This window comes from Myotis myotis, unplaced genomic scaffold (genome assembly GCF_014108235.1).
Source record: "Myotis myotis isolate mMyoMyo1 unplaced genomic scaffold, mMyoMyo1.p scaffold_m19_p_17, whole genome shotgun sequence".
NCBI lineage: Eukaryota > Metazoa > Chordata > Mammalia > Chiroptera > Vespertilionidae > Myotis > Myotis myotis.
In genome coordinates, this window is record NW_023416321.1 from 22,200,327 (window position 1) to 22,227,523 (window position 27,197).

At 40.7% G+C, this 27,197-nt stretch overlaps 1 protein-coding gene across 6 annotated transcripts in view; it reads left to right on the forward strand.

Annotated features, from left to right (window-relative positions):
* Positions 1 to 15,926: 15,926 nt before the first annotated feature.
* The window catches only part of USP32 (ubiquitin specific peptidase 32), a 124,501-nt gene continuing 113,230 nt past the window's right edge, over positions 15,927 to 27,197 (forward strand). For 4 of the 6 annotated variants that reach the window (XM_036340263.1, XM_036340267.1, XM_036340265.1 and 1 more), the window contains exon 1: positions 16,754 to 17,027. In XM_036340263.1, coding sequence (XP_036196156.1) covers positions 16,769 to 17,027 — 259 coding nt within the window. In that variant the 5' untranslated portion in view covers positions 16,754 to 16,768. Of the gene's footprint in view, positions 16,080 to 16,753; positions 17,028 to 17,183; positions 17,302 to 27,197 lie in introns of those variants that run through there. The other 2 variants (XM_036340272.1, XM_036340270.1) reach the window with 2 other exon arrangements.

A 27,197-nucleotide genomic window follows, 5' to 3' on the forward strand; every position in this document is an offset into this window, starting at 1 on the left:
GAGGCCGGCACCCCTTTTCCCAAGAGGTTGTCAGATGCTGTTGATTTTGGAGTAATTTTCCTGCGTGTGTCCCATGCATGCCCCCTCAGGTACACCGTGGGCTTCCCGAGAGTGAGGACCAGGGTTTGTAACATTCCTTTCCGGATTCGGAACAAAGGGCTAGTCTAGAAGGTGCCCCGAGAGAATGGAATACAGTAGCTCTCTATTGAGCTAGCGCTTCTCTTCCATGGGGGAGCCTCCGGGAAATTAGTAAGCGCTGGGTGCTGGTTGGGTGGTGGTGGTGGTGTTTTTAGGGGTGTGTACAAAAATGCTAGCCTCCGTACACTATCTCAGTTAACCTCCACAACACTCTTCCCTGGGATAAGGTGCCAGGAGGGACCCCATTTCGCAGAAGAGGAGCCCAGAGGTAACTTGCCTCAAGTCCGCAGCCACTAGGTGGGGCGGCGGCGCTGTCAATCTGACTCCGGCCGCTCTGGTTTCCCCACCGCGCCGCCCTCGCCCTCGGGGTCTGGGTGAGCGTTTCCGTGGGCCGCCTGGTCCGTGGGTCCTCGGGGCCTCCCTCGAGGACGTGGCAACGGCGCCCCCGCGCGTCCTTCATCAGGGCGCACGGCGGGTTACTGAGACCGTTGCAGCCTTCGCTTTCTTACTTAACACGCATCTTAGTCTCGGAAACGCTGACCTCCGTCTCCTGGCCCCTGCCATCCTGTCCAAGGGCTCCAGGGTCCCGTGCTCCCCACCCAGTTTGGTCCCTTTCCTCCCCTTGCTTAGCGGGCACCGGGTGGGATCGCCACCGGCCAATGGAGCACAAGTCAGGGCTCTCCCACGCCTTCCCTTCTCCATCTGACCGGGTACCCACACATGATAGGGGCTTTGTGGCTCTTGACATACAGGACAATGTGGCTTTGCCTCCAAACTGGAAGGTCTGTTCTCTGAGCATTCAGAATTATTTTGCAGCTATGAAGAAGGATCATTACATTGACAACGGTGAGGGGAAGGGGGCTCTCCCTTATACACTTTATTGGGATTGATAATTGGCAAACAATTTGCGTAGCAATGCAAACTGTTAAATGTTCATTCCCTTTGATCCATTTCCACAAATCAGTTCTAAGGAGAGAAGATGTAGGAGGGCTGCTACAATGGTGACAATTTAGAAACAACGGAAGTGCCATCAATGTGTGTGTTGCACGCCATTGAGTGGGCTCTGACTCTTGGCAACCCTGTGAATGAGAGGGATGTCTGCGGTGTTCTGTCCTCAAAAGCCCTGCTCAGTTCTTGCCTACGGCTCCTTTTATGGGTCAATCTATCTCATATTTGGTCCTCCTTGTTTCCCACCCCCTTCAATTTTCCCAGCTTTATTGTCTCTTCCAAAGAACCCTGCCGTCTCATGATGTGCCCAAAGTAGGACAGCGTCAGTTTTGTCATTTTTGCCTTCAGCCATATTTCAGGCTTAATTTGCCCTAGGAGCCACTTGTTCATCTTTCAGGCATTCGTGGTATCTGTAGAGCTCTCCCCCAGAGCCATATTTCAAATGAATCCCTTCTTTCCTATCTTCACTGTCCAACTTCCACACCCATACATAGTATAGCCGGGAATACAATGTGTGGATGACGTTAACCTTGTTCTCCAGTGACATATCTTTGCTCTTGGCGGTCTTTCCTAATTCTTCCATTGCTACCCTTCTGAATCTTAGCCTTCTCTCGATTTCTTGACTGCAGTCTCCGTTTGAATTAATGACTGCACCAAGGTAAACAAAATCTTTAACAATTCCAGCGCTTCCTTTGTCTTTGTTAAAGTTGTGTATTTCTTCTGTAGTGATGATTTTGATCGTCTTGATATTCAAATGCAGTCCTGGTTTGGCACTTTTTTCTATCACTTTCATTGGGAGTAATTTCAAATTATGGCTACTTTCTGGCAGTAAGATTGTGTCATTTGCATACCTTAAGTCATTGATATTTCTTGCAACAATTTGTACTCCTTCCTTGATTCTAGCCCAGTTTTTCATATATATATTCTGTGTACAGATTAAACAAATAGGGAGATAAAATGCATCTGTCTGACACCTTTTTCTATAGGAAAGCATTTTGTCTTTCCATATTTTGTCCTGATAGTGGCTTCCTGTCCATAGTACAGGTTATACATCAGGACAATCCAGTGCTGAGACATGCCCATGTCTTTCAGAGCAACCTATAGCTTGTCATCATCCACACAAAGGCTTTACTGTAGTTTATAAAACATAGACTAAACTTCTTCTGAAATTCTTTGGAGCATTTCAGTATCCAATCAATGTTTGCAAATTTTTTGCATTATTTTTATTTTTCAATTACACTTTACTTTCAATATTATTTTGTACTGGTTTCAGATGTACACAATAGTGATTAGACAATCATATACCTTACAAAGTGTTCCCTCCAATATTTCCAGTACCCATCTGGCACCATACATGGTTACTATGATATTATTGACTATATTTTATATGCTGTACACTTTACATCACTGTGACTATTCTGTAACTACCAATTTGTACTTCTTAATCCCTTCACCCTTTTCACCCAGTCCCACCAACCCCTCCCCTCTAGCAGGCACCAGTCCACTCTGTGTGTCTGTGAGTCTGTTTCAATTCTGTTCATTTGTTTATTTTGTTCTTTAAATTCCACATATCAGTGCAGTCATATGATATTTGTCTTTCTCTGACTTATTGGGCTGAGCATGTTTGCAATTTGATCTCAAGGGCCTCTTTTCTGAATCCAACTTGAACTTCTGGCATTTCTTGTTCCATACAAGGTAGAAGCCTTTGTTGCGTCACCCTTGAGCATCACTTTACTTGCATGGAAATTAGAGCAAATAGTTACTACACTCCTTGGCATCTCCTTTCTTGAAGATTGGGATGTATATTGAACATGTCTAGTCTGTAGGCCACTGTTTTGTTTTCCGTATTTGTTGATGTATTCTTGTTAGGATTTTGTCAGATTCAGTCTCTGTGGCTAGAAATAATTCTATTGCTATCCCATCTACTCCTGGTAATTTATTTCTTCCCAATACTTTCAGGGCAGAACCCATGCCCCGGGGGTCGTGACCCACAGGTGGAGAACCCATACCCAAGGGGGTCACACTTAGCTTTCTAGAATTACAGGTCCTTCTTTAGAGGTATCTTCTTCAAAGATATCTGCCATCCTTTTTTCTTTTTTGTGTAAATTTTTGGTGTACTGTTTCCACCTTCCCTTTATTTTCTTCGATTCAGATAATGTGCTACCTTGTTGATCATTCCGCATTCTTAGTTTAGGTCTGAATTTCCCTTTTTTTCTTGAATCTTCTGGTAGAGATCGCTTGTCTTCCCTCTTTTGTTGCTCTCCTCCATCTCCTTACATTGACTATTGTAAGAGTTCTCTTTATCTCTACGTGATAGTCCTTGAAACACCGTGTTTAGAATTCTAACCCTGTCATCAATAGGAAAGGGTAAATAAACTGTGGTACCCATACTTAAAAACACTATTAAATATTAAAGTTAAAATTAATTTTAAAAAATACTTTACTATTGAAATACTGCTAGATATTAAAATACTACTCTATGCAGGTTTTTGGAGCTCGTTTTTATATACTTTATTTCATTTGGCTAGCCTATGTAGCAACTTCCAGCTGCCTCAGAGTGCACGAACTCCAATCTCTGCCTCCTTAACTCAGTGAGACTGCTGTGTTCTCCCATGTTCTGAATCTATGACACAGAATGTGCCTCTAGGCGGAAAGCCAGGGCAAGTGTATAACTCACCTCATTTGTTTTTCTTCTCTCAGTGATGTCAGTTCTGCCCTGTCTATTGCCAGTGTCTGAAAACAGTTGCTTTGTATGTTTTATCTAGGTTCCTAGTTGTTTATGGCAGCAGGGTAAATCCGGTGCCTTTTACTCCATAATGGTTAGAAACAATGTTCCTCCATTTCATGGTCATTTGATTAGCATAAGCCAGTGTTTGAAATACTAACCAATCTGACAAATGGAGTTTGGAAGCTTAAAAGTTCCTCAACCGAGGTGACTGCATTAAGATTAGTGTCAACTTTGGAAGCTTTTGTGGGCAGCTAACAAGCTTGTCCAGGTGACATCTCATACTCCAATTTCTTCTACAAAATGATTATTTGACAAATGTTTATTGAATAAGCGAATTGCTAAGTGAACATAAATAATTTATAAGTGTGTGTGTGTTTTTTTAGGATCCAAAAGAATGGCTAGACTGATTTGTTCTAGCCTAAGAATTTACTAACTCCTTGATCAATGAATCTTATGGCAAAGAAGTTGTCTAATCACACTCATCTTGAGAAACAAGGCTAATTCATCAAAGAAATGACTGTTTGCCATATGTATGGGTGGGCAAAGCGCACCAATGTTCTCACAGAGGAAAAATAACTCACAAAGTAGCAACACACTTCAGTTCATACTTTATTTTCTAATCCATAGTGTAAGTATAGGTTAGGTGATGCTTCTGGATCTAGATTGCCTGGGTTCAAATCCTGGTTCCATTAGTAACTAGTTATAGTTATATGACTTTGGGCAAGTTATTTAAATTTGTTGGACCTCAATTTTTCTTCATCTGTAAAATGGAGTTATTATTAACAGAGGGCTGTTGTAAAGATTAAATAATTTAATAATATATGTAAAAGAAAAAAATAATATATGTAAAAGGCCTTAAACCAGTGTCTGACACATATAAGAGCTCAATAAGTGCTAGCAATTATTATTAAATTATTGAAGAGGATTTTCCTTGATTAAATATCTCATAAATGAACTTTATATATCTTTGGTATGGCTAATACTTTTTAGGTGACAAGGGTTTCAGAATAATCAGCTTTGAGTGAGTAAAACTGTTTACGTGATGGCCATGAATAAACATATTAAGTGGCTAGCATGTACCTTTTAGAGGTACTAACAGTTCCTAAATTGGGACTTTGCTAGTGATTATTCTTTGTTTGGGGACTGTGACAGTGTGGTTAAAAAGACCTGTCTTCTATTTGAGTGTCCTTTTCAAATTGGAAACATGAGAAGGTTGTTTCTTGGCAGCCACTATTTTTAGAGTTTGTGTTCTGGGAGCACAATGATGGTGCTTCAAGGGAGCTAATGCCAGTCTCTTTTGTTAGAAGGAGGCAGGTGTGCATCCTTTTCCTACAATTTCTCTAAAAGCCAAGCCACACTTACAGATGCCTTTAGTATGGTAGGTACCACAAGACCATTGAAAAGCTCAGGCTCAGCACGGCCAAATCTCCCCTCTCAAAGAGGGAACTTGCCCAGGCCTGCTCTTGAGGGAAATGGGATGTGGAGAAATGTGGGCTGAAGTGTGGGAGGTGATGGTGTCTACTTGTAGACATCGGGCAAAGGAAGAACTAAAGGGTTTGCATTAACCCCCAAAAGTTATTAGAAAGGTCAAGTTAGGACTTGCCCCTGGAATTAAAATATCAAAATACTAATGATGTTCAGGACTTATTCTGTATGTATCACATTTTGAAAAACGTTTTATTTGGAAATAATTTCAAGCTTACAAAACGTTGCAAAAATCTGAAGAGTACAAAGAATACTAGCATACCCTTCGCTCAGATTCACCTATTGTTAACATTTTGCTCAATTTGCTTTATTATTTGCATTCTCTCCCTCTCTTCTCTCTCCCTCCTCCTTTCTCTCTCTCTCCCCTAGCCTCAAATATAACAGTGCCATTTCTGTTACATTCCATTAATTGAAGTAATCACAGAGTTCTGCTTAAGCTCAAGAAGGGGGGAAAGAGTTTCCAGAAGAGTGTGTATATGTAAAAATACTTTTTCTCCTGAACCATTCATTTTATTTGTTATTAATCCTCACCCAAGGATGTTTTTCTATTGATTTTTAGAGAGAGTGGAGTGGAAGGGAGGGGGAGAGACACAGAGAGAGAAACATCACTGGTTGCCTCCTGGGCCAGGAATGGAGCCTACAACTGAAGTACGTGCCCTTGACCAGAATCAAACCCGAGACCCTTCAGTGTGTGGGCCAATGCTCTGTCCCGAGCCAAACTGGCTAGGGCTTTTCCTGAACCATTTAAAAGTAAGTTTTATAGATCTACGTCACTTGCTCCTAAATAACTCCAGTGTGTATTTATTAAGAACAGGTGCTAAAGAGAGTCTGCATTGAAGAAAACACATCCAAGAAACCTCAATCACCTAGACCTGATCTAGTTGATGAGATCCTAGATTCCAAGCTTGAACCTGATGTCATAATGGGGATTTTGGAGAAAGGGGTGAATGTACAAGCGTACCTCATTTTATTGTGTTTCGTTTTATTGAGCTTCACAGATGTTGCATTTTTTTTTTTTTTAACAATTTAATACAAAACCCTCTACCAGCAAAACAATTACAACTTGCTTTATTGTGGTCCTCATTTTATTGTGGTGATCTGGAACGGAGCCTGCAATATTTCAGAGGGCACACTGCTGCACAGCAATATTTCTAGGGATTATTTCCCCTCCCCTTGTACTTGGGAAGAACTTTGTGACTGCTTCAATGACTAGGACACAGCGGAACTGACATTGTGTTACATCTAAGGCTGGGTCATAAAAAGCGATACATCTTGGCTGAACTCTCTCTATGTCTATGTTTATGTCTATGTCTATGTCTATGTCTATGTCTATGTCTATCTCTCTCTCTCTCTCTCTCTCTGTCTATCTATCTCTATCTCTATCTCTATCTCTATCTCTATCTCTATCTCTATCTCTATCTCTTTTCTTTCTCTTTTTCTCTTTCCCTCCTCACCTTTGAAACCTGGCCACACGTTGTGAGGAAAAAGGAAGTGCATTACATGTGCAGTTGTTGCAGCTGACAGTTCCAGCTGAGATCTCAGCCAACCACCAGCATCAATCGCCAGACGTGAGAGAGCGAGCCTGCAGAGGATTCCTAGCTTTGGAGCTGTTACAGCTCACACTAAACGGAATAGAGGTTAGTTATCCCCACTGAACTTTGCCCCAATGGCAGATTCATGTGCAAAATAAATGTTATAATTGCTTTATGCTACTAGTTTATTGGGGTCATTTCTCATGCAGTAATAATAACCAGAATCACATATAGTAGCTCAGGTACACTGACTTGTGTAAACAAAAATATATGTTCTACAGTGTAATTCTAATTCCTGTTGTAGCACTTCAGAAGAATAATAAAGTTCAGACCAACGAGGGATGGAATGTTGAGGATGGAGAAAACCCATGTATTAGTGTTTGTGGAATGCAAGGTTGGGTGCAGTTAGTAATTGCACACAGTGACCTATTAATTAGAATGAGAACTCTTCTCACCTTTGTTTTTGTTCCATAGCCGCAGAAGATAGAAGATTTGGGTTAATTTAGCACCCCCCCCCCCTTTTTTTTGGTAAAGGCTGCGTATGAATCTAGTACATAGTCTAAGCTACGAATGAAGAGTTTCTCTGAGTCAGGGGAATTTGAACTCTCTCCTTATGGATTTTCTGGTAACAACCTTTCTATCTATTGGCTACTCCCTTATATTGTTGCTTGAAATACTTTGGATTATTACTTACTAATTTACACAAAAGTATGGGCCTTAAAAGTCTCTTCTGAGTGACATTCAGGCTAAATTTCATGCATAGGGAGAGATCTACTTTCAACCATTAATTGTCTGACTTTGGCCCAATTTATTCCTTTAGATCAAATTTTAAGGGTACATATTGTCCTCAGACAGAACCTTCTGTCAAGTATTGCTCACTGATAGCTCAAAGAGGTCACAGCAAAATAAAAATCTGGTAAAACCTACTAAGTTCTTAAAAATCTACCTGAAAGCCTTTGTCAAATGTTCATAATTTTTACCAAGTGTTAAAAATGAGAACTATTATCTTGTTAGTTAATGGATTTTTTTTTTCAGTTGTGTTAGTAGCTAGCTTTATTTTGTTGGTACCAAAGGCATTTCTGATGAGGCAAAGTTTCTTATCTCTTGAGTTCCACTTTATATCTCTGTGCCTTATTCACTTTTCTTTTTCCTTGGAATGCCCTCTCCCCTTCTTTGCTTTCCTGACTTACTGGCTTTATCTTCTCAGTCTTCTTGATAGTTCCCGACCTCTGAACTTTTAACGTTGGAAGCCCCAATCACCTTGGGAGTGGATGATGTTCTAGGACAGTGATTTTCAACCTTTTTCAGCTCATGGCACATGTAAACTAATTACTAAAATCCTGTGGCACACCAATATGTATGTATGTGTGTGTGTATATATATATACATACACACACATATACACACACATATGTATATATACTACTATACTAGTATACAGTATATATACTGTATTTGCCAATCTGACAAAAATAAAAGGTATAATTTTGATTCATTTACACCAGATGGCTAAAACCAATAAATTAAAAATAAACACAGAACCCACCTCTAACAGCATACCATCTGTAAAGAGCCAAAGTCGTTAGGGAAGATTTGCCTCTATCCACCTCCTTCATTGCTGCAGTCACACTGTTACCAGACCTTGACTGCCAGGTTCTTGAGTCTCCATGTCATAGAAATGAGCACTGAACTCAGTACAAGATCAAGTAGATAGAGTTTACTGAAAAGAGCTTGCACACAAGGGACTTGACCTTGTTGTTTCAGTGCCTAGGGCAAGTTTCCCTTGGGTAGCCACAAGGTTTGCTCTATCATCTTCAGATTTTGTCTTAAATATCACCTTTTTGCTGATTTCTGATCATCTTATTTTAAACATATTTTTGTTGATTTTAGAGGGGAAGGGAGAGGGAGAGAAACACCAATGATAAGAATCATTGATCAGCTGCCTCTTGCAGGCCTCTTATAGGGGATTGAGCCCGGAATCGAACCTGGTCATGTGCCCTGACCAGGAGTCAAACCTTGATCTCCTAGTTCATAGGTAGATAGATGATCAACCACTGAGCCACACCGGCTGGGCTGATCATCGTATTTTAAATTGCAACCTTCATCTCAGCACTTCCTGTCTCCCTTCTCCTTAGAACTTGTTACTGACTTGCCACTATTTTATTTAGTTTACTCTTTCTTTTCCTACTAAAATGTAAATTTCATAAGAACAGGAATTTCATAAGAACAGGATAGTAGGCACATTGAATTTGTTTGAAGGAGTGCATGAATGGCTGATTTCTTACTCATCTTTCAAAGTTCCCATCCCCCAGGCTTCCCTCCTTTGCCTTCTTATTAGTTTGGTGTAATATCTCTCGCTACCCATGGTTTCCATAACATACTATATTTATCTTGATTATAGTACTTTCCAGAGACTTTTAAAAAAATTTCATTGTTGTATTCCCTAGCATAGTCCCTTACACCTAGATAATGCTTAACAAATGTTAAAAGGAACTATTTGCTGCATTTATACCAAATGTTGGGGCCGTGAGAAGATTTTAAATGGGCATAGGGATTTCTCAACTTCCTCTTTTTTTTAATGAATTTCCTTCCTCTTTTAAAGAAACCCAGATTTGCTTTCACCCCACCCCCACCCCCAGAGGGTCAGTAATTGACGTAACTGCCAAATATCTTTTGATCAAATGCTATTTTATAGCTTTCAAATCTAAACCTAGAATCACAATCACATACTAGCTTCACCTCCTGCCTCCTTGTAAGACTAATGATTTAATCCATCCTCATTTCCACTGTATATCCTGATCATTTTTAATTATATCACCATTAAATACTTTTATGTAGGCAGGCACATCTCTGTATCAGGATTTTTGGATTATCAAACTTTATTTTTTAGAGCAATTTTAAGGTTCACAGCAAAATTGAGCAGAAGGTACAGAGATTTCCTATATAACTCTTGTCCCCACACATACATAGCCTCCCCCATTAAAGTAATAATTATTGATCAAAAGGAAGTCCACAGTTAAGAAAGGGAGAACAATTAGACAAACAGCAGACTGGTAGTTCAGTAAAAGGTGGGAAAAAGAATAGAAAATTATATTAATAGCCAGGTGAGAGAAAACTCAGAGCTCACTAAACATAAAAACAGATTTGAGCTGGCAAGAGAATGTATAATTTAAGAGATAATACTAGAATATAAGAACTGGAAAAAACCTGATTGAGTTTGAATCTCTCATCTACTAGATGAAAAAAAATCAAAATCGAAGGTACAGAGCTAAAGTTAGCATTTCTCAAATGTCTAAGAAAGCATATTAAAACAATAAGTGAACTTTAGATGACAAAGCTTATTAAGAACCTAAAAACTGAAGTAAGCTATACCCTCTCTGTTCAGAGCTGGCTTTTATATTATTCTGTTTTAATTGCCGATTAGAATTCAGTAATGTACTTATTCTCAAACTTGTAGTTTCTATTTTTTCTAGAAAAGATTGGTCTAAGAGTACAATACAATTGCCACAGTAGAAGGTATAAGGAGATTAGAGGACTAAAAAGAAGCTGCTAACAAGAAAAAGAAGCCACTGGTGGTACAGTCCATAAGACCTATTCCCTAACCTTTGTAAACTATTAATTTGAAAGGGACAGAAATACAACTTTATTGCAGTTGGGGTGGGAGAGGACAATATAGGAGTATTATAGAGAGAAAATATTTACTCACAGATTCAGTGGGTATTGTAAATTTTGTTTGCCAAGCTTGGATTGTGGAAAGAGGAAAAAGAGAACTTCTAAGACAGGTGTAAGCTAAAGGCTCTCACTCTGAATGTTTTACTTCTTTCCAATCATTAGTTTTAACTTAGGTATCTAGTAAGTTGGAAGCTTTTAGGGGATGGGCCCTGTCGGAATTTTGCCAATTTTAGGCATATTTTCAAGAGTGATAAACAAGAGAAACATCTCTAATTACAGATTAGAGAATGACATAATTTTAGTCATTTTTTTTTCAAATATTTTGTCCAGGTTTAAAATGAATTTTATGTCTAGAAAATCGGGGACTCAATTCTTTATTGTTAGGATTTGTAATAGATAAAGGGTAAATGACAAAAATCAGCTTAAATTGATATTGTTAGCAAGGGTGAGGGGAAACTGGCTTTTTTAAAAAATATATTTTATTGGCTTTTTACAGAGAGGAAGGGAGAGGGATAGAGAGTTAGAAACATCGATGAGAAGGAAATATCGATCAGCTGCCTCCTGCACACCCCCTTCCGGGGATGTGCCGGCAACCAAGGTACATGCCCTTGACTGGAATCGAACCTGGGACCCTTCAGTCTGCAGGCCGATGCTCTATCCACTGAGCCAAACAGGTCAGGGCTGGCTTTTTATTACAATGTAAATTGATCCAACTTTTTAGGCTGGCAAATTGACAATATCTATTAAAACTTAAAAGATACATACTCCTCAATTTTACTTCTGGAAATTCCATCTACAGATACACTTACATATGTAAAGAAGGATATGTGTATTAGGATGTTTATTGAAACATTATAATATTAAAACACTTGAAACAATCTAATGTTCATCAGTAAGTGGTTAATGATACATTAAATACCCAAAATTGGCATACTATGTATCCATTAAAAAGAATAAGGTAGATCTACATGCAGACATGAAAAACAATCTGAGATATACTATTGAGTGAAAAAAAACTGCATATCAGTATGTACACTATAAAAATGTGTGTAGAGCCCTAACTGGTTTGGCTCAGTGGATAGAGCGTCAGCCTGCGGACTGAAAGGTCCCAGGTTCGATTCCGGTCAAGGGCATGTACCTTGGTTGTGGACACATGCCCAGTAGGGGTTGTGCAGGAGGCAGCTGATCGATGTTTCTCTCTCATCGATGTTTCTAACTCTCTATCCCTCTCCCTTCCTCTCTGTAAAAAATCAATAAAATATATATTTTAAAAAATGTGTGTAGAAAGAAAGGGAATATAGATGCACACTTTATATGCATGGAAAATATGGTGGGTGTAGCACAGAAAACTGAAAGGACATATACCTTTAGGGCAGTGATGGCAAACCTATGACACGCGTGTCAGAGGTGACACGCGAACTCATTTTTTGGTTGATTTTTCTTTGTTAAATGGCATTTAAATATATAAAATAAATATCAAAAATATAAGTCTTTGTTTTACTATGGTTGCAAATATCAAAAAATTTCTATATGTGACACGGCGCCAGAGTTAAGTTAGGGTTTTTCAAAATGCTGACACGCCGAGCTCAAAAGGTTGGCCATCACTGCTTTAGTGAGTGAAAGTAGGTAAAACAGAAAGCACCATCTTTTATTTTATACACATTTTTGTACTGATGGAAATTTTTTTAAATGACTATATTATTTTCATTAAAAATAGCTTAAAGTGCTTTAGAGTAAATAAAAAAGTAATTGATCATATTTTCATATGATGTCACTATAAGGTAACAAGTTCATAATGCTGGGAAATAAATTCTCTTATCATGTAGTCACATTTCATACAGTGTTGGCCTCACTTTGTGGCAATCAAGTTATACATAAATCAGCCTGGCCAGTGTGCCTGCGTGGCTCAGTGGTTGAGCATCAACCCAGGAACCAGGAGGTCGCAGTGTGATTCCCAGTCAGGGCACATGCCCCCATTGCAGGTTGCAGGCTTAATCCCCAGTAAGGGGTGTGCAGGAAGCATCTGATCAATGATTATCTCTCATCATTGAAGTTTCTCTCTCTCCTTCTCCCTTCCTTTCTGAAATCAATAAAAATATATATTTTAAAAAGTTATACATAAATTAGGTGCTGTTCCACCCTTTCTATTATACTGACCTCTTTATCTATGGCCTAAGCTTCTTTGACAAGTAGTAAAACAACTGTCTTATTCCTTTGCCATTTCTCTGGGAGTACAAACTGAGGAACTGTCATTCAAATTGCCCAACTGGAAGTAGAAATTACATACCAATCGCTCATGCTTTAAATCTTTGTACAGGCAACTCTTTCACAGGCATGTAATTATAGTCAAAGCAGTGATTCCCAAAGTACAGTCTTGTGCTTAAAGTCAGGTGGCTGGCCAACTCTTAAGTCGGTTAAGTGAAATATAATAAAACCAAATAAACTAAAGGATTACTAGTAGTCCTTTCAGCAGGACAAATTAAAGATTTTCTACATCATCAAATTTAAGTACTGTATCAATTTTAAGTTATAGAGGGATGTTTAACACTTGACTTGCCTGATACTGTGTAACATAAACCAAGACAGGTTTTAATCCCAGCTTACCATTTAAAGTTCCCATCTGATATAACTATCTGCTTCACTGCCTTCAATAATAGGTTTACTTTAACTCAGACAAAGGAGAAATAGTATTTCTTAGTTTTCTATCTCAACCCACAATTTTGAGAAGTGTTTAGTCCATGGTAAACTTTGTGATGGGGTGAAACATTTTATGGTCCTGGGGGAAACCAGGCCTGAAACCAAGGAGAAACATTTTTACGTTTCTGTGGGTTAATACTGCTCTGAATTTTCACTATAAAATTTCTCATCTATTCTCTCCTGAGTATTTTACAATCATTTATTATTTCGTGAGATAGATTAACTTCAACTCTAGTCCCACCTTTCATGTGGGGCAAGAACTACAAAGAGATAAAACAATGTGCTTCCAATTCCTCTGTAAGTCAAGTGGGGAGAGCAGTCCTTTGTACCCCAGCTCTACCCTTTGTACAGCAAGGCCACCTTTAGGCCCTGATTATTCAGGACTGTCATTAGGCCTAGGGATGTGGCACTGGAACTCTCAAGGGTCTTTTCTCCCACAGCTGAGCCCTGAAGATTCACTTTCCATTCATTTTTTAGAATAGTTTTTTAATTGATTTCAGAGAGGAAGGTAGGGAGATACAAACATCAATGATGAGAGGATCATTCATCGGCTGCCTCCTGCACGCCCCCTACTGGGGATTGAGTCCGCAACCCAGGCAGGTGCCCTTGACCGGGAATCAAACCCAGGACCTTTCACTCCGCAGGCTGACGCTCTACCCACTGAGCCAAACCGGCCAGGGCCACTTCCCATTAATGACTAACCGCAGGCTGAAGATGACTGAGTTGTTTGGTCTGGAGACTTGTCTATACCAAACTAATGACCTGGAAACGAAAGGCTTTGAAGTACATTCCCAACCCCCTTAGTCATGGCCTTTTACTAATGAAATTAACCCCAGGTCTTCAAATGAACTGCCTCCCGGCGAACTGGGAAGGGCAGCCTGTGATGAGGCCGTGCTGGTCTGGTCTACCAGGAAAGGTAAGCAGAGAAGCAGCGTGACCCCCTTTCTCCAGCAGGCCTTTAGGAACAAAACACCTTCTGCTGGCTTTGAATGACCTACCTGGCACCTTGGGTCTAATCTAATCCAAATAGTTATTTTTCAAAGTTGTTTCCTTATCCAGAAGCTTTCGATGGTGACTTTCAGGATGAAGACAGAGGGAAGCAAACTGAATTGAGAGTTCAAAAGCCGGGAACGGAGTAATATTCCATCTGGTGCGTAGGCCACGGTTCATGTCTCTGTCTGCGGACACTTGGGTTGCGTCTACCTTGTGGCTATTGTGAATAGTGGCCTACAGACATGGGCGTATGAATAGGTCTCCCTGCTGTCAGTTCTTCTGGGTATAGAATCAAGTGTAACTTGTGGATCACATGGTAAACTGGGAAATTCTGATGTCTGGTACAAACATGGAGGAGCTCTGAGGACCTTATTTTAAAGGGAAAGAAACTAGCCACGAAAGAAGTAGACTATAGCCACGAAAGAAGACCTACACCATGAGTCCACTCATGAGGTACTTAAAAATGGTGAAAACAGTAATTGTCAGGTACAGGTGGGGAAAAAGTAGGTTTACAATTATTTGTCTAGAAAATAATCACACAAGAATCAACTCTTGTTTCAAATACGCACAACTGCAAACGTACTGTGCCCCACTCTTTATATTTCACAATTAAAAAATAACCTGCCCAGCCGGTGTGGCCCAGTGGTTGAGCGCCGACCTATGAACCAGGAGGTCAAGGTTCGAGTCCCTGTCAGGGCACACGCCGGCTTGCGGGCTCCATCCCCAGTGAGGGGTGTGCAGCACCCAGCAGATGGAAGATTCTCATCACTGATGCTTCTCTCTCTCTCCCTTCCTCTCTGAATTCAATAAATATATATTAAAAAATAAATAAATACGTAAGTTTAAAGCAGGAACTCTGTTACGTGTGGTGACCCTCAGGTCTGGTGGGGAGCAACCCCGGAGAGAAGCCAGCGGAGCCCTTTGCAGTTTCCGAGGAATCAAGGAACTAGCGGCGGGCTCAGGGCGGGCGGGGGCGCCGGCGGCCGGGAGGTGGGGCAGGGGACGCGCGGAAAAGGAAGGTCCGTGAACTCGGTCACAAGGTTCGCTCTCCTCAGGGCTGACCCCGCGAGCAGCAAGGACTCTTTCGCCACAGGAAACCTGTCTCCTCGCCTTTCACAACCCCCTCGCCGTCAAAACTGCTCTGACGGGAGGGGCTCCTCGCCTGCTCGCTCCCGTCTCTCGGGAATCGCACCCCGCGGACCCCGGCTCCCTAAGATTCCACGTCTTTTCCAACATGGGTCTGGGACGAGGCCTGACCAACCGTCCACCGCCCAGGCCCCGCCTGTCCGGCGCCAGGACGTGTGGGCGGGAGGGACGGCCGCAAGCGCCCCGGAAGTCACCACCCCCGGGCCAGCGGAGGTCCCCGCCTCCCGGCTTCCGATTGGCCGGAAGGTGGGGATGACGCGTGACGCGCGGGGTCCGGCCCCGCCCCTACGACCCTGCGAGCGGTTAGCGTGGGGCGGGGAGGAGTGTGTGGCCCTTGGCGGCCATTACCCGGAACTAACCCGGCCTCGGTGGGGCTGGCGGGTGGGGGTTGGGGGGAGGGAAGTGGGCGTGAGGAGGGAAGGGAAGGGCGGGGAGGAGAGACCAGAAGGGCGGAGTAGGAGGGAGGGGAAGGGGCGGGGTGGGAGCGGGTCACGTGATTCGGCATGGAGGCGGTGGCGGCGGCCGGGAGGAGCTGCCGGGGTAGAAGCCGCACTTGTTAGTGTCAGGGGAGGAGGGGTCCGGGGGACGCCGACACCGTCACCCAGGGACGCCGAGGAGAAGGCGGGAGTGGGGGTGGGGGCGAGACCAGGCTCCGACCCCCGGCCGAGGGGATGAAGGGAGCATGGGCGCCAAGGAGTCACGGATCGGATTCCTCAGCTACGAGGAGGCGCTGAGGAGAGGTGAGGGGGGAGGGGTCCGGACGAGCTGCCGGGAAGGCCGGCGACGGGCTGTCCAGAGGGTGGGCGACCGGGCACGGGGAGGGGAGGCTGAGGGCGTGGGGCGCGGAGGCGGAAGGGTAGGGAGGCCCGCGGTGGGGAATGTGATGGGGGAGTCTAATGGGGGGCGCAGGGTTGGGGGACGGGGACTGTGTGGCAGGGGGCGAAGCTCTCCCGGAGGGAGCGGTGCCCGGCGCTGGCCGGGCAGTGCCCGTGCTCTCTGGTGTCGTCGTGACCCCGGATGGGTCCGGGGAAGCCCTCCTCTCCCCCCTGGCTTGGGTGGCACCGGCCCTTTCAACCCCCTCGTCTCCTACTGCCATTTTCTCACATCCCTCCTCCATAAACATTTCCAGCAGCATCCTCACCTCGCACCCAGCAGCCTTGACTGGGGGGGAGAGGGGAGGCGGCTGCACAGCCCTCTTCTCTCTGCCGGCGGGAGCCCCTTCCCTGTGTGGAGTGTCTGCCTTTTCCGAGGGCCTTGCCCGGTCTCCTGGGGGCTGTCACCATCCACACCCGCACCCTCTGAGCGGCTGACTTTGCTAAGAACGACCTGAAATTAAGTTGTGTTTGAGGTGAGATGAGCCTGGACAGCTGGTGTAGCCACAAGACCTGGTCTTAGGTTTCATGTCCTCCGACGCTGGCCAGAGCCGTTGATGGCCCTCGATCCGCCGGGCTCGCCCCCTCTCCCCAGAAGATGGCCTTCGGAAGCCCGGCGTTCTGACCCGGGGTGTAGCTCCCCGTGGGGACCGGCCTGGCCGCCAGCGCCAGCCTGCTGCCGCCTCCCGGCTCCGGTGCACAGTGTGGCGTTAGCTGGCCCGGCCCCCGACCCCTTCCTCCGCCGCCGCCGTCCGGCCGCGACCACCAAGGCGCACGCCAACTGCAAGTGCCCATTGCTCAGGTTATGGCTGGAAGGTGACTCAATTTTTTCGTGACTGGGATTTGCGTGTGTGTGTGTGTGTGTGTGTGTGCGCTCCTATTTATTTGTGACACTTAATGGATTTTCTTGGTAAGAGGTGATAAACATTAAGCGGGTTAGATGCTAAAGCATTATTTTTAACTGGTTTCCAACCCAAATAACCAGCCATGCTCCGGGTGACAGTTTTAATACCTAAGAGAAATTCGATTGAAAGGCATTCAAACCGAGAATTTAGTAGTGGACGCTTGTTAATATGCAGGAAGGAAAGGGGTAAGTTCAGTGGGTCACCACCTGAAAATAATGACAGAGTGTAGAGGTCTTGTGGACTGGCCAGAACTGCAAAAATATGCTTTTTACGTCTTTCCCTGCGGAACAGTATACTGATTGTTGTATGGACAATCTCGCTTGAACTTTTTTTCCTTGCCTCAATATGAGAAATATTCCAAATTCTTGATGTGGTTCCAGCTCTAGTAGGCTAGTCATTTCCGGGATGCTGTTGAGCCTGACAGGTCTGGCCTCAATTAGGCAATGGCTTACATGGCGTGAAGGAGGACGTCATTCAAACTGATTTACGGCTTCAGGGTTCAGAAGTGTTTAGTTTCTTAAGTTGGAAGGTGATGTAGTTGGCATTTAGGAATTCTAAAATTAAACTTTTATCCATCTCTAGCCTGATTACTCTCATATCAAACTAAGGTTGTACCTTTGCATATAAACTAAATTAATAGTTGGTGCATTTTAAACTGATTTGACTGAAGGTCTTTGTTAGATTTGTTATGAGGTGTATACCTGTTGAATTTTAAAACATATATTTGAAGAAGTAGTAAAATACTTGTTCAAATCTTATCTATTTGAATGGATTTACATTTTATCAGTTTTGCTGCAGGGGAAAATTAAAGCAAAAGAGAGAAGCAAGTTGATAACGTAACATTTCTAAATGTAAACAGGAGCTATTTTTTAAGTGGGTAATTCTTTTGAACATATTTACTCTTGTAAATGTCAGACTTTAATATAGAATTTTTTTTAGTAAGGTTATAAAAAGAATTTATAAAGCTTTTGATAGAGCTAAAAATGGTTTGAGAACTTTTTGGGGGTACTTGAGTAATCTAAATAGGTACTAAAACCTCCATCCATTAATCTCGCCTGCTTGTTTATATTGTATAAGGTGAATGGAGGGAGATGAGGAAGGTGGATTGGACAAACACAACATGTGTTATATGAATCATTGTATAAGTAAAAAGCAAGCTTGATAAATTACTGAAATATCTATCCCCTTGGCTTTACTTAAAATTATTGAGCACAAAATAATGCTAACCACAATTAGGTAGTATTAAAATAATAGTTAAGTATATATTGCCTCATGCAAACTGGACTTGCAGGCAGTTTATCTTGGAGAATGGGGCCCTGGAAATGGAGTGTTATGTTCATAGCAGATAACACTTACTGGACCAAAGTGAAAGGGCAGTCTAGTGACTTCTTATTTATTTACATTTCAGAAGCTCTTGAGTTTAGGAAGATTGGTTTTGCCTACTAATTTGGCCAGCCTGTATGCCATCAGTTATATAAATAGTAATAGTTCCTGAAAGTATACCTTAACTTTTTTTTTTTTAAAGGGAGATGTATTAGTGGTGGCTTTTATTTTTGACTTGTATCTGTTTTTCTTGAATATCTGGGTAGAACACAAGCCTTCCCTTGAAGGTTTGACTTGTTTTAGATTGCATGTATTTCCTAAAGTATACTGCAAGTAGTGGGTACTGAGAATTTTAGCAGCTATGTTCTTTATTTTTTCATTTTTAAGTTTGCACATGTGTGGTTTGTGTATTCCTAAATATTATTCTAAATGCTTGGAATATAGTATTAAAAAATTGAAAGATAGCCCAGCTGGGTATAGCTCAGTGGTAGAGTGTCGACCTAGGAACCAAGAGGTCACCGGTTCGATTCCTGGCCAGGGCATATGCCCAGGTTGTGGGCTTGATCCCCAGTGGGGGGGCGTGCAGGAGGCAGCCAATCAATGATTCTCATTGATGTTTCTATCTCTCTCTCCCTCTCCCTTCCTCTCTGAAATCAATAAAAATATGTTTTTTTAAAAAAATTGAAAGATGAATTACAGTTTCAGAGCATTTTAGAACTCCAAGAAACTTTAAAATCTTCAATTCTTTCTTTTTTCTGTTCCTCTCTCCTTTCATCTTTCTGGAAACAGAATTATAAGGGTTTATTTTCCTCCAAGAATTGCTGAATTAAAATTATTCTTAGTTTTTAAATTGTGGAAATAAACTACAGTGGATAATATATTCTAATCCCTTTCATTAAGTAGAATTTGGCACTTAGATTGGATTAAGTAGCTGGGTGAATGAACTATAACGTCAAAAAGTTATGTTGTGGATTTATGTTTTTGAGTGTACCTTTGCTCATTAATTCTTCAAATTTTTACTGAGCACTACCTATGACTTAGGCACTGAAGGAACAAAGATTACCAAGACCCTCTTTCATTGTAGTATATTTACCTCAAAGTGTATGCAAGACTATCCATGGGAATAGGTGGGAATAAAATTTTAGAACTTCTACTTAAATTTCCATTTTCTATGTGTTTGGTAAGGTACATAATATTAAAAATAATAGAGTATATGTATATTTATATAATTTATAAATGATTAACATTTAATTTATTAAATGCGATGGTACAGTGGAAGAAAATGCTAGTGGAATGCAGTGTGTGTGTGGGTGTATTTGGTGGCCTGGAAGTGTCCTAACACTGTATATGCTCAATAACTGTGTTAAATAATTTAATTTTCTAGTGACTTAAAGGTTGTGTTTGCTAGTGGAATAATTAAGCATGTAATAGTTGAAGGTTCTGGTACTTTTCATTTTGCTTATCCATCAACCTTAATATACTCTAAAACATTGACTCCCCAACCAATATTTTATTTCCCAAATTTCATAGTATTAATATTAAAATTGTACTACTATTATACCACTTATGATGTGATGTTAGCTGGTTTAATGTAATAATCATTGTGTGATTGAAAGTTGAGTTCACAGTTGGTACTTTTTGGGGTGTACTATTCTCTCTTATTAAAGCACTTATTTGCTTTCAACTGAATTTATTAAATTTACCAGTGAACTTTCTAGCATTAGTATGGAATTGTGTTGTTGTTTTTTTTTTAATTATCTTTATTGTTGGAAGTATTACAGATGTCCCCTTTGTGTTTTCTTTTCTCCCATTGACCTCTCCACCCTGTATGCACCCCTCCCAGGCCTTCACCACTCTATTGTTTGTGTCCATGTGTTATGGAATTGTAAGTTTTGATTAAGCCTTTCCAAGTATACCTACCCAGCTGTTGTTATATATAAAGGAGAGAAATAGGTCAATTTTGAATTAGTCTGCTTATATGTAGTCACTTAAATAGTTACAAAGGTGCTGTTCTTCATAATCTCCAGTTTGATACTACATAATGAGTATAAGTGATAAAGAGAAGATAAATATACCATTGAACCATGAATTTAGGGGGATGAGCAGAATGAGGTGTCACTTGATGATGAATGGCCTCCCCATTTACTAAATTGGACAGCTTTTCCCCCCTTGTTTATTGTTTGTCTTTATGCTTGGTTAGTAAGACTTCACAATGAAAGCATTTAGGGCTACCTTACAGAAAGAGTTGGGAATGTGGTGACCAACCAGTAGCTAGGTGTTTTCTCAGGAGAAAGGGAAGATTTTTGGCACTTGATTATATGATAGGTCACAGGAAAAATTAGGGTAGTAATTTGCTGTGACTATAGAAAATCTGGTTATGGAGCACTAGAGATTAATGCTGAGAGTTTAGATTAGAAGCTTTAATGTTCAGTAGCTGCAGGGGCGGCAGGCTTTTATTTATGAACTAGAGGCCTGGTGCACAGATTTGTGCAGTGGTGGGGGCGTGGCCTGCAGAGATCGGCCCTCATTGGACCACTGCTTATCCTAGTCAGCCAGGCGGCTATGGACCTGCCCTCTGAGCGGCTACTCTCACTGTGAAAGCACACTGACCACTGACCACCAGGGGGCAGCTCCTGCATTGAGCATCTGCCCTCTGGTGGTCAGTGCGCATCATAGCGACTGGTCATTCTCATTCTGCCATTCAGTTGCTGGACTTTTATATATATAGATTAAGAGTTGGTGGTTTGATAGTAGTACTGAGAAGACTAAGATGGAACTGACAGTGCTTTCATACTGTATCCTGAAAGAATGGCTTCTCTCTTCAGGGCTTGTTAATGTTTGCTTTTACCTTTTGGGCTTCATGATATTTGTGTTTAAATTGAGACCCTCTACCTCATTTTGCATGCCAGTAAGTTCTTTCATCTAATAATAAAGTGCTCTTGGAGGTCAGAGGTGGATAGTTAATTACTGACATAAAAACCTGATAAAACTAGCTTTTGGTTATTTACTGTTATAGTCAGAGACATCTATTAGAAGACCTATCAAAAGATGAAGGCCTTCCCTTTACAGTCCTCTTTATTGGGGATTTATTATTAATTAACATAAAGCTCTCCTTCTTTTAGGGAATTCCCAAGTTTATAACTATCTTTTGAACAAGGTTCAGAAAAAATGATGTTATGAAACCTTGCTATAACATGGTTCTTGGAATCTTGGTATTAGACTGCACTAAAAGCAAAAGAAACCTGGCTGGGTAGCTCAGTTGGTTAGAGCATTGAACCCATACACCAAGGTTGCGGGTTCGATCCTCCATCAGGGCACACAAGAATCAATCAATGAATGCATAAATAAGTGGACTAACAAATTGCTGTTTCTCTTTTCCTCTTTCTCTCTTCCTTTCTCTAAAAAATCAAGAAATAAAAATTTAATAAAAGCATGCCCAGCTGGAACGGCTGAGTGATTGAGCGTTGACCTATGGACCAAGAGGTCACTGGTTCAATTCCTGGTCAGGGCACATGCCTGGGTTGTGGGCTCGATCCCCAGTTGGGGGCATGCAGGAGGCAGCCAATCAATGATTCTTATCATTGATGTTTCTGTCTCTCCCTCTGAAATCAATAAAAATACACTTTTTTAAAAAAAGCATAACTGCTAAAGTGAGGTTTTTGCAGGAGGAAGTTTTCCAGCTTCTCTTTCGTTTCTATAAAGAAATTAGAGTGTCCTAGCATCTTACTTACCCCTTATAAGGTTTGCTATGGTTTCTTGCCTTTTCCGAATGACTTGTGAGAGTCTAGAGAGATTCCATTCTGAAAGGACCCTTTTATCAAGGTAGGTCTCCCCTGCTCTGTCCTATGACAGTAAATGGCACCACTATTTCAGTTGCTAAAGCCAAAAATATAGAGACATCCTCACTTTTCTTTCATCATCTGACCTATCCTTTTATCTCCAGTTTGAATGTGTTACCCAGTCTTGTCTGTTATCCATTTCAAACTGTTAACTTCTCATCTTCACTGCCACTACTGTAGTCCCAGCTGCCATCATCTCTTGCTAAGATACCAAGCAGTGATTTCCTATTTTCACACAGTAGCCAGTGCTACCTTAAAATCCAAGTCAGATTGTTTCATATTTTTTCCTTAGCCTTTTTCCCCCAACCCCCCCAAGCAAGGAGGGGCTATTTACAAATATTCACATGTCTGACCCATTCTTTATACCTGAAGTCCCAGTGCTGATGGCCTCAGTGAGGCCTTCTTTTATCATCATATATGATGTTGTCTTCTGTCACTACTGCACTATTCTGTATAGTTTATAGCCTTTCTCATAATATGTAATTATGATGTTTATTGTCAGGCATGATGCTGAATCCCCATTGCCAGGATAAGTACAGAGCCTGTTGTATTTAGAGTGCTCAGTAAATATTGGATGGCTGGGTGAATGTATAAATGATGGAGAGAACATTTGTAGAATATTCATGTTTGTAAGGTTGTGGGTAACAATGGACTGCTGACATGGATTAAGTATACTAAGCAATGTATCCATCTCAAAATTTCTTTTAAAGTTTTTAAATGATAGTTAAAAATGTAAGAGCCTGAAATATGTAATTTTGTCTGTTTAGTTCTATTTAAAGTTGATACCCAATAATATAAATTCCTGAGTAGTCATGAGAGACTAGTATGACAGTAAGTATTGTGCTTATTAACACTTGAGAATGCCTTTTGGTAATAACGTAATATTTAATAACCTTGTGCATAGATTTAATTTTATATAGCATCTTCATGTACTTTTCATCCATGATGACAAGTTTTATCCTATTGCCATATGTGAGGTCAGAGTTGGAAACTTATATGTTTAAAGTATTGTGCAGGGCCGAAACCGGTTTGGCTCAGTGGATGGAGCATCGGCCTGCGGACTGAAGGGTTCCGGGTTCGATTCCGGTCAAGGGCATGTACCTGGGTTGCGGGCATATCCCCAGTAGGAGATGTGCAGGAGGCAGCTGATCGATGTTTCTCTCTCATCGATGTTTCTAACTCTCTATCTCTCTCCCTTCCTCTCTGTAAAAAAATCAATAAAATATATTTAAAGTATTGTGCAGAGTTACTTTGGAAGCTAAGAATAAAATACACACATTCAGAGCCCTGTCTCATTGGTTCTAAATAACCTAGGTGATTTTAAACTAAAATTTTAAAATATCTTTAGTTTTTGGGTGTTTTTTTTTTTTTTTTTTTTTGTCTAAGATTCTTTCTTTCTTATACTCCATGGCTAATGCTTTATCCTGTCTTCTCAGTCTTTTAGTTTAATCTTTATTGCAGTGATATATAATTTATAATCAAGTGGTTAAATGGGACTTGTTATGAAAATAATAGTACTATTGTTATCCTCTGTCCTTCACCAGTATTCCTCTACTAATTGACTAATACTTTTAGCACTTTAAATTTATTAATTTGATCTTTACATTTATCGCCAGATAATATACTACTTTTCTTTCCATTTAAGGAGTATTTATTGAGTTTTTACTATAAAAGATGAGGATTTAGCCCTGGCCAGTGTTTCTCAGTGGTTAGAGCATTGGCCCACACCCTGAAGGGTCACTGGTTTGATTCCTGGTCAAGGGCAATACCTGGGTTGCAGGTTTGATCGGGGTTGGGGAGCATGTGGGAGGCAACCAGTCGATGTGTCTCCCTCACATCAATGTTTCTCTCTCTCTCTCTCTCTCTCTCTCTCTCTCTCTCTCTCTCTCTCTCTCCCTCCCCCCCCCCCCACCGCCTCCCTCCTACTTCTCCCCCCTCCCACTTTCTCTAAAAATCAATGGAAAAAATATCCTCAGGTGAGGATTAGCAGCAACAACAACAACAAAATTCTTACATCTCTACTTGTCTGTCTACTCATTAGTTTCCAAGAGGCTCTCTGTTTTTACCAGTTACTTTTTAATAATCTGCATACTTGATCGCTGGTCATGTGAGTCTTAATTTAAGCCTCAGGGCAGGTTCATTGCAGTGATCAGTTAAGAGACTATAAAACTCCATGTGTGTAGGGACATGTGCTATATCCCTAGCACAGTACCTGCCATATATTAGCTATCCATTATATATTTGTTGAATGAGTGAATTGCATATCAAAACAATCTTTTCTAAAAACTAGATTGAGCCGAAACCGGTTTGGCTCAGTGGATAGAGCGTCAGCCTGCGGACTGAAAGGTCCCAGGTTCGATTCCGGTCAAGGGCATGTACCTGGGTTGCGGGCATATCCCCAGTGGGAGATGTGCAGGAGGCAACTGATCGATGTTTCTCTCTCATCGATGTTTCTAACTCTCTATCTCTCTCCCTTCCTCTCTGTAAAATATCAATAAAATATATAAAAAAAAAAAAACAAAAAAAAAAACTAGATTGAACTTTTAGAGGAAACTTGATTTAGGATATGTGTGTGTGTGCCCTGAAGCTTAAAACTCAATATTTTTGTCTCTATGTTTAAATGCATCTTTTACGTTTAAAAAATGGTTAATTGTATTAAATTTGTCATTATGATGGGCTCTGCTTTAAAGTTGGTTTTGGAATCTGTTAGCAGCTGTGGAGGGAAGGTGTGGTGGGTTTGTAAGAGTTGTTCCATTAATAAATGTGGTTTAGAGATTTAGTTTATGTAAGCATCCATAAATGAAATTTTTCAATATGTGGAGTTTTATAGATCAGAAGTTATTCTTTGTCAGATATGCTAACTTGAGAATACCTCTTTGCAGCTAATTATGAAAGGACAAAAATTGCTTATTTAAAAACCACTTTGTACTGTTTGAAGCACAGATAGGTGTTTAGCATACGCTTGATGATCAAGAGAACCAGATGGTTGAAGTCATTACTGTCTTTTTATGATTGTGATTTGTTGCTTTTAAAAAAATCAATAGTTATATCTTATTTAGTTTTAAGACACACCTTTTAATTTCCATGTCTTCTCAATGTTTAAATAATATGCAGCTCACATATCAAACTCCCAATTTGCAAGTTTATGGGAAGATGACTAAAGGTTACAATTTTAGGTCTAAGAGAACTGCACTGCATGGCAGTTCTATATATGTTAGAATAATTTATCAGAAGAGAGACAATTGTTGGTTGCACTAGAATTTAGAAGGCCTTTGCTCATCTTATGTATTTGTTTAATTTTGAGAATTTAAAATGTACCTAAGACATCTACCTCTATTGTGATTCTGGCAGAGATAATAAGCTAAGCTGTTTATCTTATTATCCCGAGTTCCTATACCTGGAATAATAGATGTTTATGTATTTCCTTATGCAAGCAAGTGAAAACACTACAAGTAGATCAGAAGCAGTTATCTAATCTTCCTTGGCATTTTCTATTTCCCAAAAAGAAACCACTTTATATTCTTTTAGTTGATTTTGGTACTTGGTATAGCTTTTTCAGTTTTAGGCATATCTGTTGACTTCTCACTTCTGAGCATGAGATTTTAGCCTTCTTCCCCATCCTTCCCCTTTAGCCACTTCCCTTTCTTCTTTCCTTATTACTTCATTTTACCATGATAGTTGTGGTTATATGCTAATTATGCTTAGATAAGCATTCAGTGTTTACCTTATCACCATGTACATATGATTCATAACTGAAGTTATGTAGTAAGCTCTGATTATTTTTCTGCACAATTTTTTGTTTAATTTAGAGCGAATAATTGTGGTTTTATTTGTGTTTGTTTAGTATTTTAAGTATTTAGCACTGACTCAACGTTATGCTATAACTTGCCCAAGTCTCTCAAGATGATCAGATGTCAGTTTCTTCTAATGTTTTCATGTAGCCTTTGGACCGGCTTCAAACTGGACTGTTTACTCTTTGAACCTGGTCCATAATTATGAACCTGGGAATTCCCTTCACCCTTATCTTGGGGATTCTCCTATACTAGATTTTTTTGTATCCTCTATTCCATATCTTCTGCTTTCTGAATTTTCTCTTGTTTTGGTGGATGATTTCCTCCAAGAATTTTTTGAGAAAAAGTTTATGTGAGGCAAATTATTTGAGATTTGTAAGCCTGCAAATATCTTAAATCTGTTCTCATACTTGATTGAAAGTTGGTTTGAGTTAGAATTCTAAGTGAGAAATCATTTTTCCTCAGAATTTAAAAAAGTTATGATTCATTTTTAGCCTGACTTTCCATGTAGATGTTTAGATATCCAGTGTCATTCTGATTCTTAGACTGTTTATACTTGTTTTTGTTTCTGGAAACTGCTCTATTCTCATCTGTTTGCTAGTAAAAATGGGCTCTTATCTGAAGGCTTATGTCCTTCAGTTCTGGGACATTTTCTTTAATTATCTCATAGATGATTTCCTTTCAGATTTTTTTTTTCCTTTGGAAACTCTTTTATTTGGATATTGGTCCTCCTGGACTGATCCTCTAATTTTCTTATCTTTTTCCACCTTTGTCTTTGTACTACTTTTGGGAAGATTTTTTTTTTTTATATTGATTTTTTTACAGAGAGGAAGGGAGAGAGATAGAGAGTTAGAAACATCGATGAGAGAGAAACATCAATCAGCTGCCTCCTGCACACTCCTCACTGGATATGTGCCCGCAACCAAGGTACATGCCCTTGACCGGAATCGAGCCTGGGGCCCTTCAGTCCGCAGGCTGATGCTCTATCCACTGAGCCAAACCGGTTAGGGCTGAGGAGATATTTTTAACCTTACTTTCCAATCTTTAAATTTCTCTTCCCTCTTTTATTTAAAAATGTTTAAGAGCTCTTAATTTTTTTCTTTATTGAAAATTAAAACATTTTTTTTT